Source organism: Magallana gigas, chromosome 3, assembly GCF_963853765.1.
Source record: "Magallana gigas chromosome 3, xbMagGiga1.1, whole genome shotgun sequence".
NCBI lineage: Eukaryota > Metazoa > Mollusca > Bivalvia > Ostreida > Ostreidae > Magallana > Magallana gigas.
Window position 1 is genome coordinate 31,333,048 of NC_088855.1, and position 23,110 is coordinate 31,356,157.

The following is a 23,110-nucleotide window of genomic DNA, read 5'->3' on the forward strand; positions in this document are numbered from 1 at the left end:
TGAAAATTAACTTTGTTTCCCCTAATGCGACCGACCCAATAAAATACCACTGGCTTAATTTTTTTTTCTCACCACAATGTAAAATGATTCTTTGTGACAAAATAAATTGACATAATCATTAAGAGTTTGACAGTCTGTATTAACTGCAGGTAAAATTAAATTTTACCAAAAGTTTGAGAGAAATTCATTGACACTTAATAGACATGTACATTATTATTGAAATTATATTAATTTTAAATTTAGTTTTGACATGTACATCAACACTGAAATGATAATAAATATAGTCATGCACATGTAGTCATCAAAACAAACATTTAAATTTAAAATAAACAATATTAAATAGTGAACTTATGACTATTAAATTTGTTTTGCATTCCATTGGTACATGAAGAATAACAATTTGTTTTGCAATTAGTCATGTTGTTTAATTTTGTTTTTAATAAAGGAATTAATTCATTTTTTTAATTTTAATTTTTTAATTAAAGCTTTTTCAATTTCTGCCCTGGTAGAAAACAAATATTTTCATACCTACCAAACTTTAAAAATTAAGGTCAAGCTAGCTAGGGAAATCAATTTTTGGTAATGATGACTTAAGTTGAAATCATTTTCTACAAACTTGAATGCTGGTAGTTTTCTAACTTTGGTTGAAAATTAAAGATTTTTGAGGCAAAAGAAAGCAGAAACAAAATCATTAGAACCATTTTAACAAGAGCTTGGACTTTCAGTAGGACATAACTATATATTTCTTGCGTCAAAACAAGTAAACAATGACACGGTTTCAAGCGAAATATACACCGATTGTGTAGTCTTAGCTCAAAAGCCAGACAAATCTTGTTGATTTCAAATAACCATGACTGAGTATAGCTAGCAATGAAGTAGACAGTCCTACGTCACAATGCAGTTTGACAAAACTAACCAAAGTCCAAGCTCTTGTTAAAATGGTTTTAAACCCCCAGTTTCTGATATTCAGAAGCATAATTATTTTTTTTGATCCTCAGTGTCTATTAGGCTTTCTGGTGTATTTTGTTGTTGTTGTGCAGAACTGTTTCCATGCTGTAAAGCCAACTCATCATTAAAGTAGTCCGAGTATCGCACTACGTCATAATACGGATTTTACAATATTGTTTCGACTTTTACAAAGCGTTTTTGATACCCGGTATTGATTTTGCTCTACTCGCTGTTGTAAACAATGTCAATAATAAGCAATTAGAACGGTAATATATGTATTCTATGAGAGATAGAAATGATTAATGTTGAGAAACTCGATTCTGTTAAAGTAAAATGAAAAACGAAGTTTCTGATTAACCAGGATCTCAGGTATGCTTATATCTTCTTTGTTTTGACCCCCCCCCCCCCCCCCCCCCCCCGAATTTTTATTTTTCTTTTACTAAAACCGGTTTAAATTTAGAGACAGAAGCTATTTCGATTTTAATCAATCGTCAATTAATTAATGTTTAAATGATATCTAACATTGTTGACAGATCTAGGCAGGAAACTGTAGCAAAATGTGATTTTTACGGATTTTTTCGTCAGGGTCTACTTGGTTTAGAGCTTATAGCGTGAAAAGTAATCCGTCAACATATAATTTATTTTACCAAATCTTTTTTCTAAGATGTCAATCTATAGAATAAACACCATGAATTTAAGTTTGAGTCCATAAAATAGTAAAAAAAATTACCAAACGCGATACTAGCATTGCATTTTTTGTATTCTATTTTGATACATCAGGTCCATAAAGCGTACTTACTTACAAAAATTTGCGCAAAATTATTGATGAGATATGGCTTAAATAAATATTTATTCTCTATTTTGTATAGTCAGTTTTAATTTTCCCAAAATTGGTAATTATTTTTAGGCAAATCGGACGTCTGGCAAATTTCATAATTGTCAATAATTTTCGCAAGGGGGTACACCCGTCTGAGAGGTGATAGCAAACAAACTAGCATGTAAACATACATATTTTCTTTTGTATATGTATTGCTAGAGTGTATATTTATCATTTAAAGCTAAGCTTTTAATGATTGAGCCCATTTAGTGCCGAGTATAGGACTACCTTAATATTCCTATGAATTTTTATTATTGTTTAAGTGCCGACCTGTTATTAAAAGGAATTTTTTTTTCAACAGTTGAACCCAGGTTTAGACAGTGTAATCTCTGGAGATTTGTTATCATATTTTTTTGACTTTGTGTTCCTCTCACTAAACCACTGAATAATCAGACAAACAAACGAAGGATCTATTGATATTTAGATTTTTCTACTGAATTTTTTTTCCTCAGAAAATATTGCATAAACTCCTTCTTCCTTATACATGTACAGTAAAACACAGTTCCAGTGAACTTCCATATGATGAATTCATGCTTAACAATGAAGTCTGTTTCTGAATTATTCACCTTAGTCTTAAAAGGAGTTATCTTGTAGCCGTGGTATTACAAATGACATTTAAACAAATCTAAATTAATTGTGTCTCTTATTTTGCTATCAGCATGTTCTTCAATATAATGTTGTAGGAAAAGTTCAAAAAAAAAAAACAGTTAAAAAAAAACGGTTAAAGAAATGTATCAAAGATAAAAAAGCTTTTTTGTTCAAAAATTAGGAATTTATTTATGTTATAGAAAAAAGCAAATAAATCACCACAATCACAGAACATACATGTTTTATGAAAACTGATTCTTGTAATTGCTTTGCAACAAACATTAAGACAGTGAACAAAAAGATACCACTCAAAGTTTTCTGGATAAACAACAGTGTTTATAGGTGCAGATGCAGAAACCAGTGCTGTATTGTCAAAAAGGGAGGCAATGCAAGTACAAAAAAAAAGGAACCACAATGTGAAATATAAATTGCCTAGCAAACTTTCACAGCATGATACTCATTGATAGATCCTTGCCCGAGTTCCAGAACCTTTGACCCAAGGATACCGTATATAAAAACAGCGCCTTCAAAAAAGTCCTGATCAGTGTCCCTGATGCGATATTGGGAAGCATACTGATTTTGCTAGGTACCCTATTTATTCTTTTTCCTTCAGTCAAGAATTTCATCATCAGTGTCTTGTATATGCTTCGATCATGCAGTTAAATGGAACCTGACATGAATGCTGGCTATGAAGTGTAGATTATTAAGATACTGTTTCAGTACATGTTTCAGTTTAAAAATTAATTTCATGGTCACTGAAAACAAGAAAATAGGTAGGTTTGCTAGGATGTTTTGTCTCTGCAATTATTACAGAACTATCATTTGGATAGAAATTTGAAATGAATTATGAAATAATTACGATTTGTTATTTTGCTCCATGCAACTGTATGATTGGTGTCGTAAAGAACTTGATAGACATCCAAGATTTAGTACTTGACACCATAACAAAAGTGCTGTAATTACTTGAGGTACAAGTTCATGTACTGGTAATAGATTCAGTGTCAACATTGCCCCCAAGAAAGCAAGGAAACTGAAAGAATGCTCTAGTTTTAGTCCACCCACCATTAAAACCCCGCCCCCATTTTTAAATCAAGCAAACACCACACACTTACTCCCTAATTTTTCAACTAGATAGGCAATACATCAGTACAGACTTAAAGACAAAGATTCTATTTATGAGACAGCTTTGGGTTTTTTTGAGGCCATGGGTGGATCCAGATTTTTTTTTTGGGGGGGGGGGGGGGGGCAAGGTAGAATTTGTTTGCCAGGGGGGATTAAAGGCCTATTTTTGGTAAATATCCTATGTGAATTTAATTTGAATTTTCCATCTAGATCAACACTTGTAGGCTAGTTGTTTTCTGGTGGACAAACAATATAAAAAGGGGGAGAAACAACTCCTATGAAAGGAAAATTTCATTTCTTTCCATTGTAACTTTTAAGAGTGCTAATACTGACCAATGATAGCAAGTTTTTCATCCTTCAGCACTGTATAGCAGTATGCTTTTGGTTCTGACTTGTAACCAATGGCTTTGACCAAAGTTTTATCTCACTACTGCTTAAACTTTTGCAATGGAGAAGAAGAAAGTAAATCTTATTTCCTTCGTGGTATCTTTAGGTGCCTTTCTCGTCATATAAGATGTTTGGGTCATAGGAATTAACTAAGTCTTTGATTGTTCTCATTTATGTGAACAATATAGATAGGTAACAGTCCAAGGGTAAAATTGTGTTCTAACAAGTACCAATACTGAGGTAAATTGGGATATCTTTGAATTATGGTCCATGTACAAAAAAATGGAGACAGACAAATTAGCAACTTTGGTACCAAATCCAAAGACAGGTAGTTTTTTTCTTCATCAAGATGAAGCAAGAGTACAAATTGATTTTCTACTGAATCCTCATGAAGATGACAAGATGTACTATAAAACTAGATGATTTACACACTAGCATTTGCTTACGGCTTTAGTTCCCATGCAAATGTCCTTTTCAGGGAAGTGTGTTAGAACAATGTTAGGAGACTGCAGTATGGTAATGAGGGACTTAGCTTGGATGAGCTGAAAAGCAAGAGCATTTGTTATATTGTCTGTGAAATCTATTAGAAAGTATTGCATTCAGAGAAAACAAAAATACCCAGTGCAAATCCAGCTCACTGTGCCTTGGGATAAGTATCAAATAGAAAAACAATTCAAATTGTTGAAATTGGAGATGTTTTTTTTTAATTCAGGAAAGGCTTGCAGAGTTTTGAAACGGGTATCAGAGGATGCTTGAACAAGCTATACATCGTATTAGCGATACATGTTTATCTTAAATTTGATAATTTAAATTAATGAAAAAAATACTGATATTTTTAATTAAATATAGATATTTACCAGAACTTTATCCTATGGAATTCTTGGTTTAGTTTTTCATTAGGGGACAAAACATTTGATTTTTGTTTCTTCTCATTATTGATTCATTGGTATACATGTATCTCTTCTCTTTGCTAATTATCCAAAATGAGAAGTCACAAAAAGCTTGGCACAGAAAGAAACCATACACCAAAGATTCAATAACCCATAATTTGTTATAAGTAAAATTGCTCTGAATGTTAAAAAGTACAGGGAGTATTCCCAAAAATGTATATCCCCCCCCCCCCCCCCCCCAAAAAAATTTAAATAATTACTTTAAACGTATCATGTATCATGGTGTAATTTACCTAATCATGTATAATAGTTACCAACTACATTTGTATCATGTATTGTATATTTTACTGCAACAGAATACCAGGAGTTCTTTAGCACACAAAATATATATGAATTATAGATCAGAGGTTTTTAGGTAATTTTACATACAGGAATGATACACACTTCACTCCAAAGCCTTTTGATATTATTGTGCCATTGTTATCTGTATACAATTTTAATGTTGACGATATAGTCTTCCCAATATACACACTGGGAGAAGCTATCTGATCTAATGGAAGCCGGTATATCAAGCCCTCGTTAACCTGTAATAAATTCTAGACATTCATTTGGTTCATTAACCCCCTTGTTTAAGTAACGGTATATGTGTGTCTGAAGAGTTCTCGGGAATGTGGAAAAACCCAACAAAAAGAAAGAATCCTTAGTTTATAGGAACTATCCTAGTGCTACATGAAGTTGAAGAAAATTTTTCATGACATTTCACTGTAAAGTGAATTTTTGAAAGAAAGCATTTCTTATCTAACTTGTATCTGAATTCAAATAATTTTAAAACAACATTTACGGTATACGGATCATGCATCTTAAAATGAGTGTATTTGTCATATGAAACATCATAATATTGTACTTTTATACTATATGATTAATCAATTCTTGTGACAAGATTTTATTATAAACACTGTAATAACCCATATTACTGTACACTTAAAAAAGGGAAGTTGATATATCTTATTTTACAAATAATAAAACTTTATTATTACTTTAATAAGAACCAGTTTATTATCATGATGAAGTTAGAGAAGTTATATAAAAAAAAAAAAATATATGTAATTTTTTCATCATTAATTAACAGCAATTCTTTACCTTCCTAATGTTCATTTTTTTTCATAAACTACATTTACATTTTTTGATATTAGATAGTAGATGTAATGAATTAGTGAAATGGTTGTTAATAACATTGACCTCAATTCCCCACACTTCATATATTTTACCTTTCTGTACTTTGAAGTGTGTATGAAGGTGTAAGTTTATCTAGCATAATTAGGGGAACATTCAAAATGTGGTTAAATTGGTGTGGGTCTGTAAACATGTGGTTCAATGTTTCTTTAATTACCATGTTACGCATTTAGAATTATCTGTTATGAGGGAGTCCACCTTTTTTTCAGTTTTAACATTTACAAGGTGTAAAAACAGGATTGATACTTTAGTATAATATGACATTTATGCTAATTTTATTGATATTGTTTGTAATGAATATATTGATTTGTGTATAGAATCTGATTTATTTGATCTGATACATAATGTGCTTGATTTGTGAGCATATTAAAAGAGAGATAATCAACTTACTTTTTAGGAGAAAGGCTGATTAGATTTACAGGTGTGTATAATTTAAAGGTAATATAGGTTTGATATTTTTTACAATATTATATATACAATCATTTTCAGTGAAAAATGCAATTTTGGGGGGAAAAAATTAAAATTTATTTATACAAAGATTACAAAGAAAAAGTTTGAAAATCAATGAAAAATTAGGTGGGATTTCAATAATATCTGAAATAGATGCAGATAGATAAAAGCACAATTACGGTTTAGCGCACACAACTTGATGAATTATTAAAAGTTTAAAAAGAAATTTTTAACATCCTCATTAATAGCTTGTGTTGGTTACAAAATCTCTGTTTTAATAAGGTACACAGGTACTTGGAGACTTTAGGTAAAAATGAGCACACCTGTGTGTGTAAAGAAAATCAATGGTGTCTGTTGCAGACAGTTTTCTTCATCTATTGTCACCGCGGATAGGCAAGATTTAAAAAAAAAATTGAGTCATTTGTAGCTGGAACCGGGTGATTTATTAAATGAATTTAGCTGGTATTGATCGGGTTTATGCCGCGCAGTGGCTAGCCGGATATGGCTGGCTGTTAGTTCTTGGCATTATATAACGGAATATTGTTTTAGAGGTTACTTATGCTCGGCAGATTATTGGAGAAGTACAATCTCATTAGGGTTCTCCTGAAATTGTCAGATTGAAGTGGAAAACATGGGTGTTTCCTCCTAATATCATCAAAAGTTTGAAAAAATAAAAATTGTTTGTGAAATAAAATTTTGTTATTGGCATTTTAAAAAGGAAAGAAAAAAAATCCCCAGAAAACCCCTCAGAGATTGAACAAACATTAATAGTTTAAAGCAAGTACATATTTAATAAACCTGCAGAGATTTAAAGTTTGTTGTGTATATATACTTCATTTCAATTTTTGGTGAATTAATAAGAATTTTAAAAATGATTTTAATGTGTGAAAAGGTAACACCGAGATATTGACATAATGGATGAACAAACATTACAGGATTTTCATTTGAACTTTTGATTTATTCGGAGCCCAACTGAATAATTGATATTGACGATAAAACCTGGCTTTTTGGGGTTAGTTGATTAGAAATCAATCTAAGTGGCTTGTCAAGTAAATAAAGCCCAGCTATTTCTTGTCTGCGTTTACATCTCATGATCTACAATATAACTTTTCTACAACAGCAAGCACTTGACTTTTACATATTCATGTGCACTACTTGGGGAATTTTGATTTTTATTGTAAAATTGACTGATTTTAAATTAAGGAAACATTGGTGTATATTGTATGCCATTTATTTATTTAAACAATTTGTAAATAATTACTGATCATTTGAGAGAATAGATCATGCAAGCCCTGATGCTGATTATTTGGTCAATTTTAGGAAAGAGGTGGAATGCAAAAATTTAAAAATGAATTTGACGGTTTCTGAATTTAGTTATGCTAAGAATAGCTCTTCAGCTTCTTGGTTTAGCAACGTATGAATAAGGTTTAATAATTTGAGAGTAGATAAATGCTTGTGATAGTTTTACAGAATTAAGGTGGGTAAGTATGTGTGTTATACTTTGTGGGGAATGAGGGAAGAAGAGATAATCATGTTGAATACCAAAAAGTTATTCCTCAGTGCATTCACTTTTTCATAACTTTTTTGAATTCTCTTTAAATAAAAAAATGTTAAGTGTCTTTGGAGAAAGTGGTGCAAGAGTTTCTAAATTTATCAAAAACGCAATTTTTGTGTAACATTCTAGTCGACTCTCTCTCCTCTAACTCTCCAGGGCAAATCTTCTTTCTCCATCTGTTTCATGTCATGAAAATTACACATAAATAAAAATCTACACAAGTGTCGGAAGATGGGGGTTAAAATATTTTCAGTCAAACAGTGAATATATACTAGTATATATCTATGTGTTTTAAGACCTTGCAGACAAAGGGGTTTAATGATAAAATGCGTGTATGTGTCTGTGGCTAAAGTGGTAGGTTCTAAAACTCTTTATTATCCAGTGTATTGATTTAGCCGAGCTTTCAACAAGGGACCCTGGTGACTCTACAACTGTAGCTGACTGTCTTCATGTCAATGCTCTCAAACTTATAAAGGGGGGGGGGGGGCACTGGAAAAAAATTAGCAAGTCCACCTACAGTTTAGAGTCATTCATCGGTAAACTGTCCCAAAGGCTGTAAATGAGCTTTTCATTTTTGTCATTTCATTTGAATTTTTTTGTTTCTGCTGATGTAAATGGGTCTTGGATGACAATTTGTTTGCGATATTTCTGAATGTGATTAAACATATCATATGTGTATTTAGGAGGCAACATCAGTTGTTTATTGATCTGTAATACATATATTATTAGTTTTCAAATTGGGGATTAATGCCAGTCGTCCAATGCAGACATATCCCTCTCGCAGGCTTTTAGCTAATAGTCTCGCCAATGAGATCAATACTATTAAAAATGAGCCGGGCTTTGGATACAGTGATATTTTACATGAGACAAGTGATGGAGTTCAACTCCTCGCATTGCTTTGTTCCATAAATCCCATCAGTGATGATCAATCACTTAGACAACCCTTTCATTCAATCGGCCTCTTACTCTTTACATTGAAGAGTTTCTGCTCCTTTTTCCCCTTTTTTTTGAAGGGACGAGCAGACAGTGTTGTAAGTGAATGAAGATCAAACAACGGTTATGTTTACTGGTGTGAAACCAGTGTAGCTATTCAGTAGGAGGCAATTACAGATCATACGTCTGAGCTTTTTCTTCCTTAATGGATAGTACATGTATTTGATGAATAAATATTACAGTATTGAAGTTTTATGGCTTGAATTATGTATATACAATAATTTTTCAAGAATTTAAAAGAAAGGAAATAAAAGTTAACAGTGGATTGATAAATGGATCAATATTTACTCAAGCAGCCAGTTGCTTGTTGACAACCTAATGTTGAAAATGATTTTTGTTAGAGTTTTTCCCTCTTTGATCTGTAAATTTGCTATGCAATGCTTTAGATGACTCGACCAATCAAATTGTGGAAGGAAGGGTATTTTTAATTGATTCAGAGCTGTAAATAAATAAATGTTCTTTACTAGGAAGATAAGGTGTACATACTAGACCAGGTGTTGTTTTAAATCAATTAACGTTTTAATTTTTTTGAGTTTTACTACAATAGCCTCCAGATTCTGTGACCTTTAATGTCCAGTTCAAAGGTCATTCATCAATTTCAAGGTCAAATAATCTTAACTGATGCTTGATTGGTATCAATTTGAGCATTCTAGGAACATTCTAGGACTCAATGCATGTTGATCGCAGAGGCTCTGGGGCAATTGATGAAAAATCATTGCAAAGGCTCTGATAATTAATGCTTGTCTCCTCGGACTCAGCAGTTGGGGCCTCCCTGGAAGGTGACTCTGCATAGTCTCTGCGCTGCATGCACTGCTGTTAGTACTTCCTTGAAAGATTAATAGATCAAGAGGCAGTTTACTTTCTACCTTAAATCGGACAATAAAAACAAGTGTCATACAAGTACATGTTTACACAACCACATGCCTTGTACTAGACTGAAACTGAAACGTACACACTTATTAGATTTTTATTTTCGTGCACTTGTAGTAGTAAGATTGCCTCATAGAAACCAGGAAATAGTGTACAAATGTGCATGATTGATAGGCATTTAATCTGAGTGGCGATTGTTTGTGTGTGTGTGTTATGTCATAGATAAGTGTACCACTATTTATTCTTTTGTGTAAATAAGGTTATAGGCTTATATATAGTCATAATTTATAATTACAAGGGTCTGTGCAAAATGTCATTAGATTCCATTGACAACACTAGCAAGAATAGATTTTTGATGGCACTTTTCAATTGCCGCCGAGATTGGAGATCAGGGGACTTGATATTCATTTGTGTTTTGTTTGCTTGAAAATGTTCTCTCAAAATGTAAATTAAAACTCTTTTTGAATTTTGCTTTATGAATTGGGTTAGATCTGGGTCATAGTATAAGACTTTCAATGATTTTAAAAATGTCTTAGACCCCAAATTAAAGCATACCGGGTATATGCCTCATTGATTTGGTAGTTTTGTTTTTTGGAAATCTTATTTTTTTTATGAGTCATATACTGGTATCAAGGAAAAATGATCAGCAACCACTCCTTCCTTTAATTGTCCATTACTTGACTTTTCTTTATTTTTGACTTTCAGATTGTTGGCATGGTTGACCCAGTGGGTGCTCCAGCGATATTGGGGAGTCTTGGTGAAGATCGGCAGCGTGGGACTCTTCAGCTGCAAGAAGGTTCAAATAGTTATCAAGAAAGGACTCTCAGTGGTAGGTTTTGCCATGCAATGGTTGAGTGGTATTCTGTTTTGTCATGAAACATACTGTAAACCAACTTTTATAAGTGTGCGAGAAATATTCGCAACATTTGCGAGATCCTCTTCATTGCGAATATTTCTTGCCACCAACTAGTCTTTGCCGTTTGGTTGTCATATCAAAATGAGTGTGGATAATGGTCACGAAAAATGGTTGTTGCAAACCAGTTTATTTTCGGTAAATCGCGAATTAAAGTCATCGCAAATCAAAGTTGGTTTACAGTAACGTTACTGTGTATAGGACTTAAATTTTGGTCCTGTGTTATTTTCATCAAATAGTTGCATTAATCATATTTTGCTTCATTTCAAATCGGCCAGATATTAGTCATCTTTAAATTGATTAAAGAACCATTTTAGATTATCCCTGGACAGTAATAAATTCAGTCACTTGCAGTAATAAATGTGAAGAATTTGCAAATTAATATAAGACAAAATGCCTCCATGTACATTCTCAACTCAGATCAATATTTTTGAACAAAAAGAAAGATGCAACAAGTTAATTTTCTATAGAGAAATTTATTAACGTCTGATCTGGATATTTGATATCAAAGACAGATCTGTTTTATCATTTTCAGTCTGTGGTAACCTTCTGATTGTACTTAAGAACTGTAAGAGTAATTTTACATGATCATAAGCTATGGATAATGAATATTTATGTGTTGTTCGAGTACAGCGGTTGATGCCTTGATTAGTATTTAAGACTTGTTATAGAGCTATGGAAATAATACACATAAAATTCTTTGAAATGTCAGTCAATATCATCTGTCAGTTTCAGAATTGGACAAACTCTAAGCACTACACTGTAGGGAATCAAGACTTATTATATCAATTTATATGGCCTATAAGTCTCTTATGTCTCATGCAGTACAACTGATGGTGTGTTCCCGTTTTGCACACATTTGATAATTGGGTATAGAACAATAGGTGTGATTTGTGTTGTGATAGCAATTATAGTCTGCTTTCGGTCAAAGATTTTACCTGGATTTTTACCTGTGTTTTATCAGCGCCTTAACGATAGAACAAGAAGAATATAGATATTTTGTTCCATTTTTTATAAATATTTTTTGTAGTCGTATGTATTCCTACGCCAGAGTTCAATATAGTCTCGTTCAACTAGACGCTCGGCTGTCTCCGCAAATCCTTGTCGGAGATTTACGGTGTTAGCCGAGCGTTTGGTTGAACGAGACTGGAGTTCAATATTGCTTGGATCCATACAATTTTCGAGAAATATTTCTATTACTGATACATAGTTTGATTGAATTAATTTTATCTTTAAATATTATATAACATGATTCAAATGGGGGTTTCTCGACATTCTTGTCGAAAAAGTCCAAAAATTCATATTTATTTATAAAAATGTGCGTAATTCAAATTAGAAACTACATGTTCTTGTCAAGCAAAGTAACATATCATTGATTTCAAAATAAATAAACATCGACAAAATCAACTCCCGTCAGTTCTTCAGTACTTTGATTTGATATTGATGCGATATACCTCAATCTGAAAAAGGTTGAAAATGCATGAATTAAGTCTTCATTTGATAGGTTTTGTGAAGTTATCTTTACAGTTTTTGAAGCATATAAAATTGCCGATTTATCATTATACAGTTTGTCTATTTCTTCGATTATAATTATTCAAGCCACAACATAAATGAAAAATATTTAGCAGCATTCTCACTAGACGCATTTCCTCCATTTATGTCAGCAAAAGCAATAATTAGATATTAATACATGTATTAACATATGATATTTTCTCTTCAAACTTTTAACATGTGCTTCCTATAGGCAGTAATTTAAGCAAAGGCGCTACATATTTGCAATATTCATGTTTAAAAAAATAATAAAATTGTTCATGACCAAATTGATGTTTAAAATCAAATTCATTAATATGGATGTCAATTATTATGTAAATGTGATTTTATGCAAGTAATATTGTAACATAAAATAAATGTAAATATCAGTTGCGAGTATAGATATGTTTTATTTACGGGTATTTTATTGGCAATTGCCCTCGCAGGAATTGTAATATAGGCTATAGCAATTAAGCAATTATCTCACCTGGTCAAATTCCCGTTTCGCACACATTTTTTCGATACCTAATTTACAAATGTGTGCAAAACGGGAACAAACCCAACTGATGAACACAATCTTTCTCTCTATTTCAGGAGATTGAGAAAGCTTGGCTATCAAGTGTATTTTTTAATCAAGATGTCAAGTAAGTTAAGAAGATCTTTTCCTGACAAAGTAAAGTGCAATACAGAGAGACATTTGTACAAATTAGCAAATGGAAATAGCTCAGATAAAAAAATCATGTTGTGAAATTTTTATGCAATATTTGACAATATAAAAACAAAAAACAAATTGAAAACAAAATTTTATGACCTTGAGTCAGATAAAACCTGTGACATTTTGAACAAGTGACTTGTTAAGTAATCTCCTCGTGTTCATTGTGAATTCAGGAAACCACTGGTGATATGTATTCAGGATATTCGCGTGCAGGCAGATGTCCACCACGAAGATCAAGGATCCACTCCCCGTCCACAAGAGAAGAAGTCTGTGCTCGGCAAACTAGCCTATTACAGCCAGGTAGAGTTCCCTTTCACACACAACACTGCATTAATGAAATCCAAATTTAAATCAGTAGATTATTATGAAATATTAAAAACTATAAAGTAGAATAGCTGCTAAAAAATAAACAACTTAGAAAAATAAATCTTATCTGGTACATGTTAACTGTTCCTGAAAATTATGCTACTATTTCAGTTTCTGGGACTGAAAATCTCCAACCTAACAGTGATGTTGCTAAACACCATGATACAAGACTGCTTAGTGCATGTGAAGAGTGATTCTGTTAATCTGGATATCACTGTCATAGAGGGCTGGTAAGTATGATATAGATGAAGGTTGATTCTGTCAATCTGGATTTCGCTGTCATACAGGGCTGGCAGGTGTGATCCAGATGAAGAGTGATTCTGTCAATCTGGATATCACTGTCATAGAGGGCTAGTAAGTTTGATCAATGTGAAAAGTAGTTCTGTTAAAATGGATATTACTGTAATTAAGGCCTGGTAAATGGGATTCAGTCTGGATATCACTGTCATAGTGAGCTTGTAAGTGTTATCCATATGAAGAGTGATTCTGTCAATCTTAACATTACTTGCATTTGATCCCCCCCCCCCCCATTATAATCCCTTATAATTTGGAGTCTTATAGACAAGTGAAACAGATATGCTGATACTTTTTACATTTTTATTTTGCACCCAAGGTCCTTGTAAATAAATAAAGCTGTTAAGTTTTATTTCAATCTCTTTTTTCCAGCTATCAACTGACTTTTGATGTTGACAGTGTGAAGTGTCAGGCTTTACGCAGTCCTCAGACGGTATGTGATGTGAATTGATGTTTTCTCATATCAGAATGTTGACAATGTAAAAATAATTATAAAGAATGTATTGTGATAGAAAAAAAACCCACACCGTAAATTATTAATCAATAAAGGTAAAAGAGAATAATTTGTATGCATTTTAGTAAGAGAAATTACATTGCATTTTAGCTTTTAGAAATTAGTTTTTTGTAATGTTACAATAAGGCTATAGGCAGAGATGAATATAAAATAAGAAAGCAATACTATAAAAGTTTTCATTTTGGTTACTGATATATTGGTTAAGAATTCAAACTGGCCAAAATTCTTTATCCTATTAACCAGGGCATGGCATCCTTCATGCTCAAAACCATTACTTTCAAAATATACATTGGAGAAAGAAAGATTGACAATGCTCTACATGTTTTCCCTTTGTTTTCATTAATAGGAAGTAAGCTTTCTTTTATAAGGTTATTCAGACAATTCTAATTACGATATATCACTTGGCACCAAAAAAAAACACACTTATTTCAATGATTGACATTAAAAAGAAAGACAAACAAACCTCGATTAATATCCAAATTGAGATATTGTCTACATTCCCTATAGGTTAATACATGTATCTGGTATTTTGATTAATTGTGAATAAAAGGTAATAAAAGAGAATCATTCAATGTTGATTTTGTATTAGAGGTTAATATTGGAGTAATTTTTTTTTGGTATTGATTTGACAGACAGAGAATACGGAGCCATGCTTAGCCGAGGTGTCATGGAACTTAATCCATCTCCAAGCGCTGATAGAAAGTGGATCCAAGATCAAGGTTAGATCCCTTAGGCTCCCTGTACTATGACATCATACATGTAATGCTATCTAATATTGATACTTGAGAAGTCTAGAGTTTCAGTTAATAATAAAAAAAAATAAACGATATGAATCTTTGGAGAGATTTTTACATTTTATGTAATATGTAGTTTGATACTGTTGTTGAGAATTTGTATTTTTTCCCCTTAATTTATTTGGTACAGTCTTGAAAAGTGTGTAATACAAATATATTTCTTTCCTGAGATTTTTTAAAAATTTTTTGCATGATGTGTGTTTTCTTTTTTTAATTTCAGTCAGCCAGAGTTTTGGTGAAGAAACCTTGGGCAATGATGACAGAAGGTATAAAACTGGGAGTTTTAGTTTCTGCTCAAGCATCTTATGTCCAAAGATTCAAATGCCAGATATTAAACTTTTAAATGGAGGAGACAATAAATGAAAATACACAAAAAATATTTATTGAATAATTTATATTCAGAATTGAATTCTGGCTATGATGCCTTATTTGATTTATAAACATGAATTTTGCCTATGCCTCTCAATATGCTGTTAGTGCAGTGCATATTAATATCAACATATACTGTCTGGACAAAATAACATCTTCTTTTTTTAAATACATGTATATGCACTGGTAACAGTCTTGCATAAATAGTAAAATGAACTGATTGGTTGTTTCTGCTAAAGGTATGATATTTCAGGTCTAAGAAAGATAACCCATGTCAATCTGCAATAAGAATTAAAGTAATGCAAGTTCTTCTCTCCACAAAAAATTTCTTGATTAGTTTACTGGTATATAAAACAACTTTATGTGTATGTAATTGAATCAATTGATCCAAATTTGGACAAAATAGATTAGGGAAAGATGAAAACTCATGTGGATCAAAACTTGACAAATTCAAATATTAGAACACTTATGAGCATATTTCTTCATACTGCATGCTATTGAAAATATCACTTCATTATCAGCTTTGATCTGTTTTACAAAGTGAAAGGAAACAAAATTTGCTTAGAACTTTAAATTTGAGAAACCTCGCTTAAAAGTTTAAAAGTAAAATAATAGTTGCTCAGTGTCAAGAACTTGTAAATTCATACAGATAATGTTTTATGAAATGCTATGATTATCAACCAAAAGGCATCTACATGGGTATGTATTTGGCAAAAATTGGTTCTTTGGTGTCTCATGTATTGGTGTAAGATAATCTATTAATCTCCACAAACCAGTCTATCACTGGTCAGTTATGCAAATAATGTTGTAGTGAATGGATTACAGTACTTTACAAAGAACTCTTTTTCTTTTATTCACAGCCTTCCTCACTGGATTACAAGAAGTCCGAAGGTCTCGTCTGGCCTCAGCCTTAGCTACAGAGGGTATGATTGTAAATCTGAAAAATGTTTCTGTGCATGTACAGTATATATGAGTCACCTGATCTGTGTTTCACTGAGACTTCATTTTTTACAGAGAGGTCCTTAAATTATCAAAACCCTGGTGCAACCATTCCTTTAGAACAGATGATTCCAAATGTAAGTGCGATGGCTGAAAACATGATACAGTAAAACATGCTAATAATAAAGCGCCGGGGACGGGCAATAATATTTTGTTATAAGTATATTTTGCTATACATGTATATGAAAAATTAATAATTTGAAGTTTTTATTGGGATTAATTTTACCACTATCAGTAAGGGACTATCAAAATTTAGTTATCAAAATTCATGAACATGAGAAATGTATCTGCTGAAACTTTACTATCATATTTTCTATTTTCAATTGATTGATCAGTGATGCCTTTGAGAGATTCAACTGCAATATATTTGTTAATGATCACCAGTATCGGTACTTGTTCCAGGACAAAAACTGCAGCTCTCCTGTTCATTTGATTGTGTGATTGAATGTTGTTTATCCTATTTACAGGAGGTTGGAATAGACATAACAGATTTAAATACAGTGATAGTTAGAGATAACAAACTGAGGTAATTATGATGTAAATAATTGTTATTTGTTTTCATTATTCATTCAGGTTCATTCAAAAACATGAAAATTTTATTGAAGATCCTCCCCCCCCCCCCTTCAGAAAAAAAAATCCGAAACTTTATACATGTATTTAGAGAAAAAAGCCAACTGTGATCAAGAAATGACTAATTTTGATAAATGTTATTTTACAGAACTCTTAGCATAAGTTTGAAAATGTTCCACACAGAGTTTTTTAAAGGAAAGAGCTTACAAGAAGTTAATGGAAGTAGTATGGAAGGAGCAGTTCTGAACATTATTATAGATGGTGAGTTTGATTAGAGAGAGAGAGACGGGGAGAGAGAGAGACGGGGAGAGAGAGAGAGAGTGTGTGTGTGTGTGTGTGTGTGTGTGTGTGTGTGTGTATCCAACTTATAAATGTTAATGTAAACAAATATATATTATTGTACCTGAGTTGTTTTGATTTGTTTCAGATTTCCATACCAAATCTCCACAAGCAAGATTTGCTGATTTACTTAATTTGAAAATCAAATGCAAGGTATAGTGCCTAAGCTTGTACATGGACTTGCAGGTTCATCGTACTACTAACCCAATTCATTATACCCCCCGCAAACGAAGTTTGGGGGGGTATATAGGAATCACCTTGTCCGTCTGTCTGTCCGCCTGTCCGTCCGTCTGTCCGTCCGTCTGTCTGTGCAATCGTGTCCGGTCCATATCTTTCTTATGGAGAAACATTGGAAGTTCATACTCCACACAAAGATTGCTTATGACCTAAGGGTGTGTTATGAACTTAACCCAAGGTCATTCGGGCAAGGTCAAGGTCACTGGCAGAAAAAATACAAAATTTGTGTCCGGTCCATATCTTTCTTATGGAGAATTATTGGAAGTTCTTACTTCACACAAAGATTGCCTATGACCTAAGGGTGTGTCATGACCTTGACCCAAGGTCATTTGGGTAAGGTCAAGGTCACTGGCAGGAAAACTACAAAATTAGTGTCTGATCCATATCTTTCTTATGGAGAATTATTGGAAGTTCTTACTTCACACAAAGATTGCATATGACCTAAGTTGGGAAAAATAGTGCAAAATTAGTGTCCGGTCATTATCTTTCTTTTGGAGAAGCATTGAATGTTCTAACTTCACACAAATATTGCTTAGGACCAAAGGGTGTGTCATGACTTTGACCCAAGGTCATTTGGGCAAGGTCATGGTCACTGGCAGAAAACGTGCAAAATTCTTGTCTGGTCATTATCTTTCTTATGGAGAAGCATTGAATGTTCTTACTTCACACAAATATTGCTTATGACCAGCAGTTTTAAAAAAAATAGAGCAGTTGTTATTTATAGATTATGGATGGTGAAATAGATTCATCCAATATTTTTCATAATTGGAAAAATACACGCATTATGATTTTTATCTTAGCGGGGGGTATCAATTGTGAGCTTGCTCACAGTACCTCTAGTTTATTCAGCATTTGTTTCTTTTTATATTTCCAATGGAAATTGTACTTTTTTCTTTGATCGGAAGGACTGATTTTTCACTGACAGTTCTGTACCAAGATACATAATTTGCATCATGAGATGTTTTTGATGTTATTATAGCTGGGAATTGATTCCATAGAGAGTTCCTTGGCCGTGCATGGTGGATACTTCCACTACCACCACGATGAAGTGCAATATTGGAGCAGTATTATCTCTCGATTATTTGAGGGACAACCCACCCCACCACTGCCTGTCATACCCACCCATTCTAGTCAACCATCACCCCTAAGGTACATATCTACTCTATATACAGTACATGTATATGTAAAGGTTTATTATTTACTTCATGATATTTTCTCCCTACAGTGGCTTAGAATTAGTTCAGGGTTGTCTCTAAAATTTGAAGTAGAAGGAAGTAGAAGTACGCATTGTACAGAAGAAATAAAAAAGTAGAAGGGGGTCTGGGGGTCTAGCTTTTAGTTAGATTGCGTTTCAAATACAAAAACAGCCGGGTAATTACATCATTTTAGGCGGTGGAATTCCCCGCCCCCCGCCCCCCCTCCCCCGGGTCTTAGAGACAACCCTGTACTTGAATACATGTAAAAAACACATTTGAATTTATGCTTGATTTAGAAAAGGCTGGGTTTTTGATGAGAAGCTGTAAGTATGTATACAAGTACGTAATTTAGTGGTTGTCAGATTTAAGCTCCTTTTTATTCCTTTTCATGTCCATTTATTCAAAAGACTGACAAATATACATATAAAAAAGCTTCACTACAATTGGACAAGAGGTTCTCTAGCGAGTTAATTGAAAATACGGTATTCCAATGAGCTAATTTATGCAATATGTTAACAGTATTTATGCTATGTAAACATAGTCATTAAAATGTTTTCATCATTCATCAAGGTATAATTAAATAAGGCAGTGTCTTTCTGGCCGGAATTTATGCAAATTTAAGGTACTGTAAATGGTTTGTACAAAAAAATTTGGTGTATGATGGAAATATTTGCAAAATAACGTAAATATTTTTTTATTCTACTTGCAGAAAGAAGATTCATGACTTCCTCCACAGTCGTGAGGTTTCCTGTATTGTTCACCTCCATGATGTTTCCTCCGCTGTGTCGTCTGCTATATGTTCTGGTCTCCATGTTGGTGTGCAATCCACTAAGTTCTCTTTTGCAGTCTTTCCAGGAGTGGCAGGTTAGTGTAAGCCAGCACATATTCTTAGATCTTCTTGTGCACATAATTCTTATAGACATTATCATGGTCATATTTGTAATTGTTACTGTTTTTGATTGATAAAAAAAACAACTTCTCAAATTGTTCCAAAACAAATGAATTTGATGTGTTACAAGATTTTATGACAACCTTTTCCTGATTTCCTTTGAATGAGCAATAAAGCTTCTGTATCATTTTATAATAAAGGGGACAACCGACCTCAGGACCTCTCCTGTCATTTGGAGGTACAAACAGTCTACTGTCAGCCAATGGAAAGTACAGTTGCACCAGACAAGCTGAATAATAAATGCCATTACTGGGATCATCCTATTTACACAGATACACTAGTGCTTAAGGTTGAATTTTAGTTATAAACAGTTAAGCCTCTGTAATATTTTAAAGATTATTTTAAAGATTATTTTTAAAGCAAGTGCCTGTTGTTGTTGTTCTCATTCTTGAAACTTTCATAACATCTACAGGAGACTGGAATAATATTTTCATTTAGATTGAAGCAAGATAATGATTTCCTTCACTAAAATGGTTTAACTAATAAATTTTAGTTAATGAAGTCTGGAAAGGATGTAGAAGTAACAATCATTGTGATGAATGGTCAGCTAGAGTGGTCCTCAAATACCATCGGCATCGTACAGAGTTTCTTCAGTTCTCTGCAGCGATCTCGCTCCTACTCGGGGGAGTTGATTCTCCAAAGCTCCTCCTTGCCTAGTGCCAAAAAGACAGGGAAACTGCCCTGGAAACTTCCAGAGGATTTGAACACTACACTCAACTTTGAGGCCACTAACATTAACATGTTCATTACAAATAATTACAAAGGTGAGCTGTTGTGTTGAACATTTTGTTTCACTGAAGCCACTAATCTGTTTTAAGCAGTGTTGTACATGTACATGTATTTTCACTGTAATCTGTTATAGGAAATTTTCAAAAGAGCTAAGGAAATCATTACTGGTAATATGTTGCCCCAACAGTTATTGCAGATTGCCATTTTTAGCTCACCGAGATGAAGTCAAGGGGAGCTTATGCTATACCCTCGGCGTCAGCGTCAGCGTCGGCGTCGGCGTTGGTGTCCCGACCTGGTTAAAGTTTTTGTTGCAGGTCCTGTATCTAAGTTATTACTTGTCCTATCTTCACCAAACTTGCATGGATGATGCATCTGGACCTTCTTATGGACTTGAAAGACTTAGATGCTGAATCTGGGTCCTAAATTTCAGATGCTGGAGGAGGTTAAGGTTTTTGGAGCTGGTTAAAGTTTTTGTTGCAGATGCCCTTTGATAGCAATATCTAAGTAACTGCTGGTCTTAACTTCACCAAACTTGCATGGATGGTGCGTCTTATTATACTGATGCACCAGACAGGCTAATGAATGCTGAATCTGAGCCATAGGTTTCAGATGCTGGTTGAGGTTAAGGTAGGTTAAGTTTTTTGGAACAGGTCACATGTTTTATAGATAATAGTACTATTTCAAACTTGCATAGCTGATTAAACTATAATATGAATTAATCGCAGAGGTACTTTCAGATGCAGAGCTTGATCTCCATTATAAAGGATGCTAAAAAATATATCTTAGTTATTACTGGTCCTAACTTCACCAAACTTGAATGGATGGTGTGTCTTATTATACTGATGCACCTGACAGGCATGGATGCTGAATCTGAGCCATAGGTTTCGGATGCTGGAGGAGGTTAAGGTTTTAATAGCTGGTCAAAGTTTTTGAAACAGGTGCCTTCTGATGATGATATCTTAGTTATTACTGGTCCTAACTTCACCAAACTTGCATGGATGATGTGTCTTATGATACTGATGCACCTGACAGGCTTGAATGCTGAATCTGAGCCATAGGTTTCTGATGCTGGATGAGGTTTAGTTTTTTGGAACAGGTCACATGTTTTATAGATAATAGCTTGCATAGTTGATTTAACTTTATTATAAATGAAATGCAGATGTAGCTTCAGAGGCAGAGCCTGATCTCCATTATACAGGATGATAAAAAAATCTCCTACCTCACTCAAACCTGCTTGATAGATAGATGTGTTTGTTGTCAAATGATATAACATGATTCCTATGATGAAATATTGTATGATATGATACACTATTGTTTAATATGATACAATATAAAATCAAATGTTATAATTGAAAAAGTTATATGATACGATATGATATTGTATCAATTTTTTTTATATTTTATGATATGATTTTGTATCATGATATTGTTATGTAAAGTATAGTATATTATGATACAATATTGTATAATATTATATTATTTATTTATTATATTATTACATGATACTGTTACATATGATATTGTAATATAGAATACTGTATCGTATGATACGATATTGTATGTGATATGATATTGTATCATACAATATTGTATAATATGATATTGGTTTCTATAATATAGTATTTTATCACATGAAATTGTATTATATGATATTGTTATATTATATAATATCGTGTCTTACAATGTTGTATAATATGATATCATATGATACAATATCATATTATGTATCAAATATGACACATCATCATACAATACAATATCATTATACTATATTATACAATATAATATCATATGTTACAATATTATGATGTATTATGTGATATGATGTTGTATTATATAAAACTATATTGTATTACATATTATGGTATTGTATTATGTGATAAAATACAATTATTCATAACACAATACATTGTCATATCATATGTTACAATATCATATCTCATTATTGTTTATTACAGTATTTTATTGTATTATATGGTATAAATTGTAAGTATGATAGGATGCAATATTGCATTTTATATTATTGTATTGATAAACATTGTATCTTATACTACCGTATGAATGTACATGTGATTATCATACAATTTTTTAACAGATGATATACAATATTGTGTCAAAACAGTATCCATGAATATCCAAGATCATAAAGTATGATTTTCATATAATATGATAAAGGTGATCTCATAAAGGTGATGCCTCATAAAGGTGATGCCTCTTACAGGTGATGCCTCGCCTCGGTGAGCTTAGTAATCTGTGATTACCTATGTTTTTTAAGAATCGTGGAAACAAAATTTTGTGAAGTGACTTTTATAACTATGGATAAATACTGTGTTTCATAACTCATTGAGCCAGGATAAAAATTAAGGGTGAGGGGTACCCGTGAAATGCATGAAAATTGAGACACCAAAAATTTTGTAATGATTCAGTAGTTATAACTTCATTCCTTCATTTTGGTTTGTAGTGGGTTTGATGATGCAAGTGGACACTGTCTTGGTTTGTGCACAACCCAAACACATAGCGGTGGCTATAGAGGGAGCTCGTGTCATCCCAGTACAGCTCACAGATCAGGTAGGCATTGTGTTGATGTCATAAACACTCAAACAAGCCATAGCACAGCATAAAAAAGCATGATACATATATATGTAAGAATAGACCCATTTATCCAATACACAGAAGAATGTGT

General features: G+C 32.8%; 1 protein-coding gene across 2 annotated transcripts in view; it reads left to right on the forward strand.

Annotated features, from left to right (window-relative positions):
• The window catches only part of LOC105345351 (protein hobbit), a 48,118-nt gene that overhangs the window by 3,023 nt on the left and 21,985 nt on the right, over positions 1–23,110 (forward strand). For both annotated transcript variants that reach the window (XM_066079326.1, XM_066079327.1), the window contains exons 2-18: positions 10,619–10,742; positions 12,951–13,000; positions 13,245–13,371; positions 13,549–13,667; positions 14,104–14,164; positions 14,878–14,964; positions 15,260–15,305; positions 16,269–16,331; positions 16,423–16,484; positions 16,875–16,933; positions 17,126–17,238; positions 17,405–17,469; positions 18,533–18,702; positions 19,459–19,613; positions 19,839–19,987; positions 20,192–20,462; positions 22,889–22,995. In XM_066079326.1, coding sequence (XP_065935398.1) covers positions 10,619–10,742; positions 12,951–13,000; positions 13,245–13,371; positions 13,549–13,667; positions 14,104–14,164; positions 14,878–14,964; positions 15,260–15,305; positions 16,269–16,331; positions 16,423–16,484; positions 16,875–16,933; positions 17,126–17,238; positions 17,405–17,469; positions 18,533–18,702; positions 19,459–19,613; positions 19,839–19,987; positions 20,192–20,462; positions 22,889–22,995 — 1,828 coding nt within the window. The remainder of the gene's footprint in view (positions 1–10,618; positions 10,743–12,950; positions 13,001–13,244; positions 13,372–13,548; positions 13,668–14,103; positions 14,165–14,877; positions 14,965–15,259; positions 15,306–16,268; positions 16,332–16,422; positions 16,485–16,874; positions 16,934–17,125; positions 17,239–17,404; positions 17,470–18,532; positions 18,703–19,458; positions 19,614–19,838; positions 19,988–20,191; positions 20,463–22,888; positions 22,996–23,110) is intronic.